The sequence below is a fragment of the Castor canadensis genome, chromosome 15 (genome assembly GCF_047511655.1).
Source record: "Castor canadensis chromosome 15, mCasCan1.hap1v2, whole genome shotgun sequence".
Classification (NCBI taxonomy): domain Eukaryota; kingdom Metazoa; phylum Chordata; class Mammalia; order Rodentia; family Castoridae; genus Castor; species Castor canadensis.
This window is the reverse complement of record NC_133400.1, coordinates 83,497,691-83,511,643: the sequence shown is the minus strand read 5'-3', so window position 1 is coordinate 83,511,643 and position 13,953 is coordinate 83,497,691. Positions and strand designations below refer to the sequence as shown.

Below are 13,953 nucleotides of genomic sequence, written 5' to 3'. Positions count from 1 at the left end.
AGAGTAAAAACGGAGCCATAAACTTTCTAAACTTGTTTTCTCTACGTTTCCGCAATCCCTTCTTTCACGACTCAAAAATTTTTTATTTTTATTTGTGTGTGTGTGTGTGTGTGTGTGTGTGTGTGGTGTGTGTGTGCGCGCGCGTGCGCTAACAGCACGCCCCATGATTCACCTTCGCGTCCTTCGCGACTACTGCCTCCTAGTTTTACGGACCGGAAGGGTCCTTGAACCAAACTAGCTCGGCCGGCACTTCCGGAAGTGCGGCTCAGAGTTCCGGGAGAGCGCTGGCCGGGGAGCGGACCGTAGCTACCGCGGCGGCTGGAGGATGAAGAAGGAGCATGTGCTGCACTGTCAGTTCTCCGCGTGGTACCCGCTCTTCCGAAGCTTCACCATCAAGAGGTGAGAGGGGAGAGGTTAGCCGGGACGCCTGGCAAAAAGGAACTGTGATTTTCCTTTCCGTCAAATCCCATCTCTGTCAAAACAAGTACAGGCCTTAGAAGGACTGCACTGGAGGCTCAGTGCCAAGGTGTCGGAGGTTAATGAAGTATTTGTCGCGCGCCCTATTGCAGGTCAGGGAGTGTGCTGGGGAGGTTCTGTGGAGGTCGGAGGCGGGATGGGTCTGAGTTAACCTAGCTTAGACTTAGGAGCTCACCATCACTGCTTTTGCAACTGCCAGAGGCGCACGGCGACCAAGAGAACCCGGTGGCCTTGGGCTTTGCCACTGTCTGTTGTCACAGCCAGGTGACAGTTGCATTCTGCCACTGTAAAGTGAGAGCACCGATACTGATCGCACCCCTGAGCCTGCTGTGAAGCTCCAGTGTGATGGTGGCTATGGAAAGAGAGGAGGCAGTCGCCCTGGAAGAAGACGGGAACGATATTCGTCGTCTAATCTCTCTGGCCTAGAACGAGGACTCTATCCCCGGTTTGCGGGACAGGCGGAGGGTGCAATCCTTTATCCCATCGCTCGCGGTAGTGTAGGCAGGGCAGCCCCGACACAATCCCCAGCTGTTCCCCAGAAGCAGTCACAGCGTCTGAAACATAACACAAGGAGAGGCTGTTCATTAACAGGGATAGGTCAAAGGCCCGGGGACCCATGGACAGGATTTTCTGTGGTTGTCACGTATTTGAGCATCAGCCACCCCGCCCTTTTCATTCCCTCCTTTCTTAGAATCCTGAGGGGTGGGAAGAGCTCACATAGATTATTCACAAGACAGTTCATTTTCATCTTGTTATCCAGAAGTGGTATTTGTTGCTAGTCATCCACTGTGTAATGGAGTTTAGAGTAGCACAAAGAGAGATTATCTTTGCATTTGAAGATGGTTGAGGTCACACTAAATAAATAAATAATAAAGAGCCCAGCAGCAGTTTGCTATCACAAGTTATCTTCCTAGCTGATATTCAGGCCTTAATTAAATTGCACAATTAAAAGTAGGCTTTGGATCTGAAATGATGTTGGGGTTATTTTTTCTCTGTTGGTGTGACAGAAGGTATGTTTTGAACTTGTCAGACATTTTTGTATTGAGAATGTTTTTGTTTGTTTTTTTTGAGACAGAGTCTTGTCTGTAGCCTAAGCAAGTCTGGAACTCACTATGTAGCTCAGGGTGGCCTCAAACTCCAGACCTCCTGCCTCAACCTCCCAAGTGCTGGGATTGCAGGCATGCACCACTGTGCCCCTCCCTGCACTGAAAGGCTGACATTTGGTTTCTATGCAGCTAGCTTTAGCAGCCTCTGGCATAGTTTTCCTTTGTCTTAAGCAGTGTAAGCATGCAGTGATTAAGAACTAGACTCTGAAGTCAAGGCCATCTGCCTAGCTTTGGATTCTGGTTCCATCAGCATTTTCAGCAAATTACTTAATCTGGTTAAACCTCATTTGGAAAATTAAGAAAATAATAGGATTGTCATGAATGTTAAATGAGATAAAATATTTAAAATGCTTGTTAGTCTTTCTGGCACATAGTAAATACTCAAAAATGTTGCTTGTTGCATTTTGGATTTAATAAAGGCCTCATTGAAGCAAAATGACTTTCACTTAAAATGAAGCTAAGAGTGAAAAACCCACAGGTGGAATTTTCTGGTATTATTAACTAAACTTCATTGCCTGAAACTACTCTTTATTATGTCTTTAAACCATTTCTTCAGTCTATTTAGTTCTGTGATGGTAAACCTGGAACCTAACCTAGGTCTGGCTACAACCAGCCAATCAGGTGCATGGTGGCCACTGACAGCTTTAATGCTGAAAGACCTTGTTTTGGATATTGACTCAACATTATTATTTGGTGTTTATTAGTTATGATTCAGATGACTGTGCAAGTTCATTTTTTTTTTGACAAGTTCTAGGACCTTGACTGATATTTAAGAATAATTAGCGAGGTGAAGTTTTGGTCCAGTCATTTTTTCCTTCTATATCTTTTTCCTTAAATGTAAAAATTACATTAAATAATCTTTTAAAGGCCTCTTTTACCTCTGAAAATACATTCAAAGTACCTTGTCGTATGCACACAATTATATTCAGTTGATGTGGTAGATACTTTGTCATTTAGTTCTCTTATCTGTCAGGCAGGCCTCACTGGATTCTCCCCTGCATAGTGACTTACTTTGACAGCCTCAAAGATAAAGCTTGCTTGGCAGAGAGTTGTTTATGATGTCAGTGTCTCAGGTGTATTTCATTTTTCTTCTGTATTTCTTAGCACTTGCCATATCCACACTTGGTACAATACTTATCCTGTTGTTTTACTTTTTTTCTTTTCTTTTGTATCTTTGTCCCTTCATGGGCTTTGAGTTCCCAGTAGAATCATCCTGGTGTCCTCCTTGGCTCATATAATGCAGGTGCAACATATGTCATTAGCATGACCATGGAGTGTGATGATTTATGAGAACTGTACAGAATACAACATCATGCCTCTTAACATCTAGGTGTTGTCGACCTGCTAGATAGGAAGACAATGCAAAGAATTCACACAGGAATCAAACAAGAAACAGATGCTTTGAATTTAATCCAGAGATGGTGAAACCTGAAGGGAGAGTCCAGATTAAGTCAAACTTGAAAGTTAGTATAACTCAAAGACAAGGGACATTGACTCTGCAAGCATCAATTTGGGGACTTAGCGGTATTATTGGCATAAAAGAGGGCTCTAAATAAAGGAAATGCAAATTAAAACCACACTAAGATTCCACGTCACCCCTGTTAGAATAGCCATCATTAGCAACACCACCAACAAAAGGTGTTGGCGAGGATGCAGGGAAAAAGGAACCCTCTTACACTGTTGGTGGGAATGTAGACTAGTACAACCACTCTGGAAAAAAATTTGGAGGCTACTTAAAAAGCTAAACATCGATCTTCCATTTGATCCAGCAATACCACTCTTAGGGATATACCCAAAAGACTGTGACACAGGTTACTCCAGGGGCACCTGCACACCATGTTTATTGCAGCACTATTCACAATAGCCAAGTTATGGAAACAGCCAAGATGCCCAACTACTGACAAATGGATCAAGAAAATGTGGTATCTGTACACAATGGAATTTTATGCAGCCATGAAGAAGAACGAAATGTTATCATTCGCTGGTAAATGGATGGAATTGGAGAACATCATTCTGAGTGAGGTTAGCCTGGCCCAAAAGATCAAAACTCGTATATTCTCCTTCATATGCGGACATTAGATCAAGGGCAAACACAACAAGGGGATTGAACTTTGATCACAAGATAAAAGCGAGTGCACACAAGGGAGATATGAGGATAGGTAAGACACCTAAAAAATTAGCTAACATTTGTTGCCCTCAACGCAGAGAAACTAAAGCAGATACCTTAAAAGCAACTGAGGCCAATAGGAGAAGGGGACCAGGAACTAGAGAAAAGGTTAGATCAAAAAGAATTAACCTAGAAGGTAACACCCACGCACAGGAAATCAATGTGAGTCAATGCCCTGTATAGCTATCCTTATCTCAACCAGCAAAACCCCTTGTTCCTTCCTATTATTACTTATACTCTCTCTTCAACAAAAATAGAGATAAGGGCAAAATAGTTTCTGCCTGGTATTGAGGGGGTGGGGGGGAGAGGGAGGGGGCAGAGGGGAGAAATGACCCAAGCCTTGTATGCACATATGAATAATAAAAAAAAAAGATTGGAAAGGAAAAAAAAAAAAGAGGGCTCTACCTGCTTTCATTGTGGTGAGGAAAGTCACCCTAGACATCTGGGAAGTCACATCCTGCCAGCATTTCTCAGTCTTAGGGCCTTGAGACGGTAAAGTTCAAATTCTCTTGGTAAGGTCATTTCTAATTCTCTTGGGATGATATTGTCACCTTAGTGGATATCTTTAACACCAGAAAGAACCAGAATTAATAGAGATGATGAGATTATTTATACTTAAGAGTTTTATTATCTTTTTTTCTGTTTAGCATCTTTAATACTTTGCCATTTTGAGGATAATTAGCATATACATAACGATAACCTTGTGGTTCCAATTTAAATTGTGTAATTGGTTTGGAATTATAAGTTGAGGATGTGAAAAAATTTTAAGTTCTTAAGTAGTTAGTATTAGACTATTTTTGAGAACCTTAGATTCACTACTCTTAGGTAGTTTCATTTGTTAATTTTATAAGAGTTAAATATTTGGGAAGGCTTATTTGTAATCGTGATTTTAAAAGAAAATTGAACAGGCTTTTTTTTTTATAAATGGGGTTTACATTTTTAAGGACATTATTAAGTTGCATTGGCTCACTTGAATTGTATTAAAATTTAATTTGTTTATAAATAGAATAATAAGATTTGTTAGCTGAATGAATTTATCTTTTTTTTTTTCTTTTTTGATGGTACTGGGGGGTAAGCTCAGGCACTTGCACTTGCTAGGCAGGCATTCTACACTCGAGCCATACAAACAGCATTGTTAGCTGATTTTAAAAACCTGAAGAAGAAGTAGACTTTTGAATGTGAAATTATAATTTTGATAAATCAAATATTAAATTTTGAAAACCTAACTATCCAATGAACAATGGTTTTGTGTACAAAAGCCATTTGTAATGTGCCATAAAACCTCATCCAATAAATAAGGCATATTATAAGTTGTTGTTCTGTTGATTCTCCAAAAGCATACCATAATCTTTTTCACTTCTCAGAAAATATACAGCTTGAGCCAGGTGCTGGTGGCGCATGCCTTTCATCCTAGCTACTTGGGAGGCGAGATCAGGAGGACTGAGGTTCAAGTCCACCTCAGGCAAATAGTTCAGGAGACCCCATCTCCAAAATCCCAAAGCAAAATGGACTGGAGGTGTGGCTCAAGTGGTAGAGCACCTGTTTTGTGAGTGCAAAGCCCTGAGTTCAAACTCCAGTCCCACTTTCCCTTTCCCCCAAAAGAAAATATACATCTCAAAATCAAAATGCAGTCATGACAGTAATTTTAGGTATCTGTGGCTCTACCACTGAGCTATATCCCTAGCCCTTAATTTCTTAAAGACACAGAATCACTGTGCTCACCCAGAATTCTTTTGAGTTTGTTGCTTTTCTATTGTGATTTTCACCTGGTTCTTTATATTTGGTTGAGATTTTTGTTTGGTGATTGTGTGAACTGAAATATTTATCCATGTTATACTAATTCCTGGTTTCCTGCTACCAAATGCATGCCACTAACATTTTCTAATTTATATTAAAATAAAGGGAGCAGATAATTCAGAAATTAATCAAGTGTGGAATTTTTTTTCTCTGCTATGCTTGTTCTTTTAAAATGATTCTTTTTTTGCTGTGTATTTTTTTTTTCAGTGTCATTCTTCCACTTCCTCAGAATGTAAAGGATTATTTACTGGATGACGGGACTCTGGTGGTTTCAGGAAGGTAAAGTATGTCAGAAAAAGAATTCTTTAAGCTTTGTAGAAATGTAATGATAAAATCTCAACATTTATCATATAAAATGAATAAATTAGTTTGGACACCATTCTCTCATTTTAGCTTGTTTTATGTTTTTTTTCTTTTATTGTTTTTACATTTACTCACATGTGTATACATTGTTTGGGCACCCCTCCCACCCCAGTTTTTTTTTTTTCCTGGTTAAACTAAGTGCTGCTCTTCATCCCATATTCAATGAATATCACTTCCCTCTCTAATAATAACTAATTACCAAATCGAGCAATTTCTTTCATGTCTGCATTAAAGAAACAGCTTTATGCAGCTTTATGAGTGCAGGGGCTTAGCCAATTTCATTCATCCCAGCTTTTGGAACAGTGCTTTATACATAAGAGTTGCCTAATAAACATTTGTGGGATAAATGAAACTTAAACTCGTGAATAGAGTTGTGTGTTCCCAGTAACACTAACTTGACCTTGTATTTTTGCCAAATGGACTTTTAGTATAGCTTGCTCAGTTATATTTCTGGGTTTTTGATGTTAGTTTTGCATTCATAGCTCTTAATCTGAAAGTTGTTAATGTAGAGCCTCATTAACTTGGGATAATTGGAAGATAAGGGAGTGGCAAAAAAGTATACAATATTTACAAATACAATTTTATTATTTTCAAATATAGCATATGTAATAAGCTTGCGTAAGTGATACTGTAGTATAAACGATTCCTAATATTAGAAGATACTTTGTAAGTTTCACTGTGTAAACATTGAAGAACTCCTAGGTTGATTTTCCTTGGCCAGATGTTCACATGAGCTTCCCGCACAGGCAAGCACTGTGGTGAACAGTGGTGACAGTGCTGTACAGTGCCCAGTTTGGTTCTGTGCCGTGCATTAACGCATAAATCTCATAGACAGCCTGCCCTTTTGGAGTTGACAGTTCAACTTTATATTTTGTGGGAGTCGAAACAGCACAGTGCTGGTTCTTCAGTCCAGTGGCTTAGGTTCAAATCATGTTTGCTATGTTCTAGCTCACCGGGTCTGTAAATGAGACAAATGATTGTGTGTGGGACTTACCTCATTGGGGTGTTGCAAGGATAGAAGCAATATGTGCAAGGTGTTACCCCAATGCCCAGTATATTGTGTGTTCTTAAGATACACTAACTGCTCTCATCATCATTAGTCTTAGTAAGTACTGGCCTTAGAGAAACACTGGGATCAGTGCTGTGAGGGAGACTGGGACTGGGCAGCACTGGTATTAACATGCTGGGAAGACTGAGGATGTGGGCGTGCTCTGGAAGTGTGGTAAGGAAGTAACTCTACAGCCTCTGAGATGAGAGGTTTGGGAGAAGGTAGTCAATTGAAGGGTGTGAAGAAAGGATCTTCCAGGCTGAGGAAAGAGCATTGATGAAGACTCTGAGGCCTGCAAGATCTTGACAGGTAAGAAACTAGGAGAGGGTCATGTGGCTGCAGCACAGAGCACTTGTGACAACAGCAGAGGCAGAACTGACACTGACACTGTCTTTCTGCCTGTAGAGTGCTGCTTTTATGAGCCAGCTTTGTGTAAGTGGGATGCAGAAAGTGTAGCATCCTAAAGATTAGCCGCATACTTTGATCCATTCAGTTCTCAGGATTTGGAGGATGACTTGAAAAAGCCAAGCCTACTAAACTTGCAAATTTTAAAATGTCATCATCTTTTACACTGGACAAATTTTGTGTTGTAACTCAGAATGACATTATGAAAAATTCTCTGAAGAGCTATGAATACGATTACAAATGCATCTTTAAATGTATTCTGTTACACTAACAAAAATCGTAAGTGACTTTTGGAACACAGGCGCATTCCATCAGTTGTGTGGACAGCACTTCACGTTTCCTTTCTGTGTCTTCCTTCATCCTGTCAGATCTTCCCTGTCTCTGGCAGGACTTTCTCATGTGTTTGGGTCAGAGTCGTAGATAATTCTTACAGTATCATCACAGGGGGAGTTTAAGTTTTTCTCTCTTGGGTTTTGGTAATTTCTGAGAAGTCAGAAAGTTTTTATTCTGCTGTCTCTGGCACTGTACCATCGTTAATTCCATATTGTTTTTGTCAGCTTCTTTCTCAAAAGGTAAACTTTTCCTTATACTGCTTTCTAGTTCTAAGACTGGCTAAATACACTGAGTGTACTTGAAATTATGAGCACCTGGTACCTAAGTCTTTTTCTTGCTTAATTTTTGCTTTGTATTTTTTAGGGAAGATCCACCAACATGCTCACAGCCAAACAGTGATGATGAAGCAGAAGAAATACAGGTTGGTAGAAAATAAAACAATCTGTTCTGTAGACTATCTCACTTAAATGATTTCTGACGTGGTTTTGACATTTAGATCTTACCTTTGGTAAAGTGAGAAATTATGTGAAAGTCTTGTATTTTTACACATAAATAGAAGATGTACTTTTACCTAGACTGTGTTCAGTGAAAGATGCCTCACGTTTACGCATCATCTGTAGGTGGAGCACTGACTTTGCAGTCCTAGTTCAGTATTTAAGTTTAACGTTTTGTTTCTGTCCTCTTGTCCATGCAGTGGTCTGATGATGAGAACACAACCACGCTGACGGTAAGGAAAGCAGCCTCACACTGTCACATGAGAGCTAGCATCAAGGTTTAAGTGCTACCTATCTAAATTCTCATGTATTTGCTACTCTAATATCTTGTTGTGTGTAGACTATTTATTATTCTGAAAAATACCTTGAATCATTGTTTAACAGGAAAACATGACTTGATTTTTTTCTCTTTGATTACAAAGAAAATATTTAAAGTGTCTCTTATTTCTGTTATGCTCTGGGTTTTTTTCCCCCCTTTGGTTTGTTGTTTGGTTTGTTTTGTGTTTGCTTTGGTGCTACTGAGGGTTGAACTCAGAGCCTTGTTCTTACTAGGCAGGTGCACATGACTCATGCCCTCCCTCCCACACCCATCCCTTTTTTGCTTTGGATATTTTTGGGATAGGGTCTCCAGTTTTTGGCCTGGCTGGCCTGGACCTTGATCCTTTTATTTATGCTTCACGTAGCTGAGATGATAGGCATGTGTCACCACGACCAGCTATTGGTTGAGATGGAATCTCATTAACTTTTGCTGGATCTGGTGTAAAGCCTCAATCCTCCTGATCTCAGCCTCCTAAGTAGCTGGGATTTTTTTTTTTTTGCTCTTACAGTTCTTTGTCTTTCTTTTTTTTTTTTTTTTTAATTATTCATATGTGCATACAAGGCTTGGGTCATTTCTCCCCCCTGCCCCCACCCCCTCCCTTACCACCTACTCCGCCCCCGCCCTCTCCCTCCTACCCCCTCAATACCCAGTAGCTGGGGTTATAGACGTGAGCCACTACTCCTGGCCTGTTTGTTTTTTTTAAGATAGCGTCTTACTATATAGTTCAGACTGGTGTGGCATTCACTAGGTAGCCCAAACTGGCCTTAAACTCAAAATCTTCCTGCCTCTGCCTCCAAGTGCTGAGATTATAGATGCATGTCACCAAGCCTGGCTCTTCTGTTACACTCTGAAAGAAGGAAACAAGCCAAACATAAATTCTGAGGTTCTCAGATTTTACTTATTTACTTATTCAAGTATATTTAAATGATATAAATTAATATATACTTATTCAAGTATATATTAATAATATATACTTATTCAAGTATATATTAATAATATATACTTATTCAAGTATATATTAGTAATAAGTATATATACTTATTAGTAATATATTAGTAATAAGTATATATACTTATTCAAGTATATATATAGTAATATATACTTATTCAAGTATATTTAAATGATATAAAGTTATAATTTCTTTTATTTGAGACTAAAGTAGGTGATTTCAACCAATGTTTTGTATAAAAATGAAGACTTTGAGCAAGCATTTTTATAGGATAAGAATGGTGTTATGAAATTCATCTAAAATCTTTTTGACCAAAATATTTTCTTAGTGTACACTAAAGTACTTAGTATAAAAATTTTTTTAAATGCTAAAGTAAAGCAAAAAGTATGTTTTTGTTGTTGTGTTGTTTTTTGCTTCTAGGGATTAAACGAACATACTAAGCAGGAGCTCTTGCACTGAGCAATACTCCCAGCTCCCCTAAAATGTATTTTTTTTTTTTTGGTGGTACTGGGTTTGAACTCAGGGCTTCCCATTTCTTAAGCAGGGACTCTACCACTTGAGCCATGCCTCCAGTCCAACTTCTCATACCTTGAAAAAGACTTTTTTATAAAATTTCTTACAAATAAATGTAAAGGAAACTAGTTTTAAGGGAGGGTATATTGCAGTACAATTAAGAAGATACTTCTGTTAGAAAAGAGGAGGGAGAGACCAAGACCTCTACAGCCCTGCCCATGCTTTATTTCTCAGTGGTGAGGGGCGTCCTGCACTCTTGACAGCTGAGATGCAAGCCATGCCAGGGGCTAGGGGTGAGGAGCTTTTATGGGGTAGGCAGCCAGGGAACGATAAAGGGAAGTGTTCTTGTGATTTCAGACAGCTGTGTTTTGCAAGCAGTCAGGAAATAATAAGGGGAAGTGTCCTTGTGGTCTCAGGCAGCTGTGCCTTTCATTATGTCAGAGGTAACTTAGGCAGCTTGGGGGTCTCCACTTGGGACTTCAGGGACCCTGGAGAGTTAACCCTTTATTTCAGACCCTGAGGGTATAAAGAAAGGAGGCACCATGGGCTCATCTGGCTACTTCCTGCTGAAAAGGGGCGGTGTGGTGAGCCTGGGGTGAATAGCTTGTAATAGCAGTAGGGAGCTGAGCTGAACTGGTCCTGTATTGTGGTGTTTTCTTGAAGAAACCAGTCAGCAAAGAGGTGTAGGGTTATTTATCTTAAGTGTTAGCAGGAGCAGACAGTTCTTGCATCAGCAAAGGTGAATACACAAGGAACTGGAATTTTATTTTTTGTACCTGTTGAGATGAAAACTTAGAGCGAGCATTTATTATGCAAGACCTGAATAGAAGTAAGAGGAGGAGCATAAAAAGGGGGCCAGCCAAAAGTAATTCCCAAGGAGCCCAGCTCCTTATGTTGTTCCAGAAGGACCATGAATTGGCTAGCTCTTGTCTCCTTTTTGTAATGGGCTCTTGTAACTCCTGGGCCATGTTTCTGACCACCCCAGATTTGTTAGTATAAAAGCAACATTCTTCATTTGGGAAAAAGCATGTTCCACCTTTTTTCAGTGGTTAACAGGTCCAGTGCACATCTATTTTGGAGCACCATGGAGGCGAGTGAATCTACCTCATCCTGTAGGGCCACTATGGACTGTGAGACCCGTTCGAGGTCATTGTTAAACTCTGTCAACAACTTTTGGTAGGTATAGATTGACGAGGAGATGCCTCTAATGCCTACACCTATTCCAGCTGTGATCCCTATGGCTACTAGCAAGGGAATAATTTGGATAGCAATCTCTGATTGTGTGTAGGCTGCTAAAGGAATAGGGAGAGGTTGGTCGTTAGGTAAACAGTGACTTGCAGAGTCACGAAGCCCAGCGTGCAGATCCCTTTCCACTCGGGAGGCAGGCAGGCATAAGCTGTGTTTCCACAAACAAAATGGTTCCAGAATGAGGTGAACTTAGCGGGAAAATGACAGAACAGTCACTGGAGTTGTTTTATTACAAAGCTCTTTAGGAATATTCCCTACTGATCTTGCCCCCTGTGGGCTTTGGAAGCAGTGGGGAGCTGGATGGGTGAGTATGACCCTGACCACATGGCGGGGAGGAGCCGAGTTTTTATAGGATGAATTAAGATTAAAGCTTATGTGGGTAGCCAATACATGTGGGAATATTGGAGACATAGTGAACAATTTTCAGCTAAAGAGGGGTTGTATCATTTAGGAGATGATGGGTGGAATCAAGTAGTTTGTGTATCTGGGGGAGGGGGTCTATGTCACAAGTCCTATTGCATTGAGGAGGGCTTTTAAGCCCGTTGTTTGGGTTAGACTCCTAGCAGACACAGCCCGTCATCCTAGGGCAGACTGGATCTGCATAACACCAGTAGCTATTAGCTGTTAAGTTTCCAAATGAATATTTTCTTCTGTTTGTATAACAGGAAAAGACTTTGTCTGCTCTGTAACATCTTTGTGGCGTATGGGAATAAGCAGAGGTGCGGGACATGGTGGCAGTGGTGGGTCTACAGGGGCTGGAGTTAGATTATCAAGAGATGCAATTATAGCTGGAGGAGAGGGGATGGTAGGAAGAGGGACAGGGTCGGAATTACATCTCCAGGAGGTATGACTGGGTAACATACATAACACAAATCCCGGCGTGGCCCCGTTATGTAAGTTTGCCCCTCATGGAGGCAGGAAGTGGGTCCTTATTTGACACATTGATCAAGTAAATTTTGAAAATTCCAAGAGGGGAGGCAATATATGCAGCATTTACAGGGAGGGTAGGAATCCACTGCTGCAGGGTAGAGTAAGGCACAGATTATAAGAATAAGTGCAGGATAAGAAATAGGGCACACAGGATAAGGTATCCACCACTTAAGGCTGGGGCCATGTCCACTTAGGGAGAGAGGTAGCCCACGAACCAACACTCAAGATAAGGGGAACAAGAATGTAAACAGCCCACAAAAAGAGGGGGAGAGGAAATATAAGTTACGTATCTGATGTGGACAGATCAGGAAGTCATTGGGGAGAATCCTGGGGCTTCTTTCTCTTCTTGGATGGGAGGTAGATGGGATATCCTGTGGTAAGGAATAAGTGAGGCAAGAGAATTATAAGCATTGGGGTAGATGATGGGCAAAGAGTAGGAGGCAGAGGCAGAAGGAAAAAAACTCAATTTGGTCTGGGGAAAAGTTGGCGAAAGTTCCAAGGAGCCACAGGTCAACAATAAGATCAGTGGTCTGTGAGAGGGTCAGGCAGAGGTCTGGAGCAAAGAACTGAAGAAGGTCTGATAGGAGAAGGTTAGGAATTCACAAAACTGTTGGAGGGAGGTCTTTTATGGGTTCAGGATTTCTTCTTTTTCTGGGGTAGGAGGTAGGCGGGATATCCTCAGAGAAGTGGGTCTTGTAGGGGTGGAAGGAAAAGAAGGAGTTTGGAGTTTGAGCCCGGATGTATGGACACAGGAAGGATGTCCCTGGAGCTTGGCTGCTGTGGGGGTAGTCAGAATGACCTTAAAGGGTCCTGTCCATTTTGGAGAGAGGGATGTGGGAGGGCACCATGTGTGGAGGAGAGACATACACTTGATCCCCCACCTGAATGGGGGAATTATTAGCGGGATGGGGAGCTGGGAGGAGGGAGTCTGCATACTTCCAGAGGGTATTTCGAAGACAGGTGAGAAGAGGAAGGTGGAGGGAGCAAGGGAGGGAGGATGGTGACAATGTTGGGAGACCTGGAGGTAGGAAAGGATGCCCAGATAGGAGCTCAAAGCTACTAAGGTTGAGGGTTTTTTGGGGGAGGGCCCAGAGATTGAGCAGGGCCAAAGAAAGGAGCTTAACCCAATCCTGGTGGATCTCAAGACCCACTCTAGTGAGGGTGTGTTTTAGGGTCCGGTTGGTACACACAACCTTGCCTGAGGATATTGTGGGTGGTAAGGAATGTAGAATTTCCATGTAATTTGGAGGTATTTGGCTCCCTCCTGGGATATGGAGGAGGTGAAATCTGGGCTATTGTTGGACTGAATGAAGGTTGGGAGACGAAAGCAGGGAATAATTTCCTGGAACAGGATGGTGGCAACGGTGAAGGCCTGTTTACTTGAGGTTGGAAAAGCTTCCACCCATCCTGAGAAGTGTCTACCAGAACTAGGAGATATTTGTGTCGTTTGACAGGTGGCATATTAGTAAATTTGATCTGCCAATCTGCCACTGGGAGAGAGCCTCAGTACTGATGGGTTGGGGTCAGAGGTCTGAGGTTAGAGTTGGGATGGCTTTTCCTGCATATGGAGCAGCCTTGTAGAGGTGTTGTGGGTGAGAAGTGCCCTGAGAGGTGAGATGTATGTGAGTTTTAAGGAAGTTAGTTAGAGATTGTAGATTAGGGTAAAACAATTTGTAGGTACTGGAGGGTGGAAAGAGTGGTCTGTTGAGGGAGTACTAGGCAGTTTTCTAAGTACCACCAGCCTTGATGTTTTTGGGCCACTTTGGAGAGGAGAGCTAGTTCCTCTTCTGGGGTGTATGGGGTT

General features: G+C 41.4%; 1 protein-coding gene across 1 annotated transcript in view; it reads left to right on the top strand.

The window, feature by feature from the left end:
- The first annotated feature begins 241 nt into the window (after positions 1-241).
- Positions 242-13,953, top strand: part of Cdc123 (cell division cycle 123) — a 52,348-nt gene continuing 38,636 nt past the window's right edge. Inside the window, exons 1-4 of the mRNA XM_020157672.2 lie at positions 242-399; positions 5,755-5,826; positions 8,060-8,117; positions 8,391-8,423. Coding sequence (XP_020013261.2) covers positions 326-399; positions 5,755-5,826; positions 8,060-8,117; positions 8,391-8,423 — 237 coding nt within the window. The 5' untranslated portion in view covers positions 242-325. The remainder of the gene's footprint in view (positions 400-5,754; positions 5,827-8,059; positions 8,118-8,390; positions 8,424-13,953) is intronic.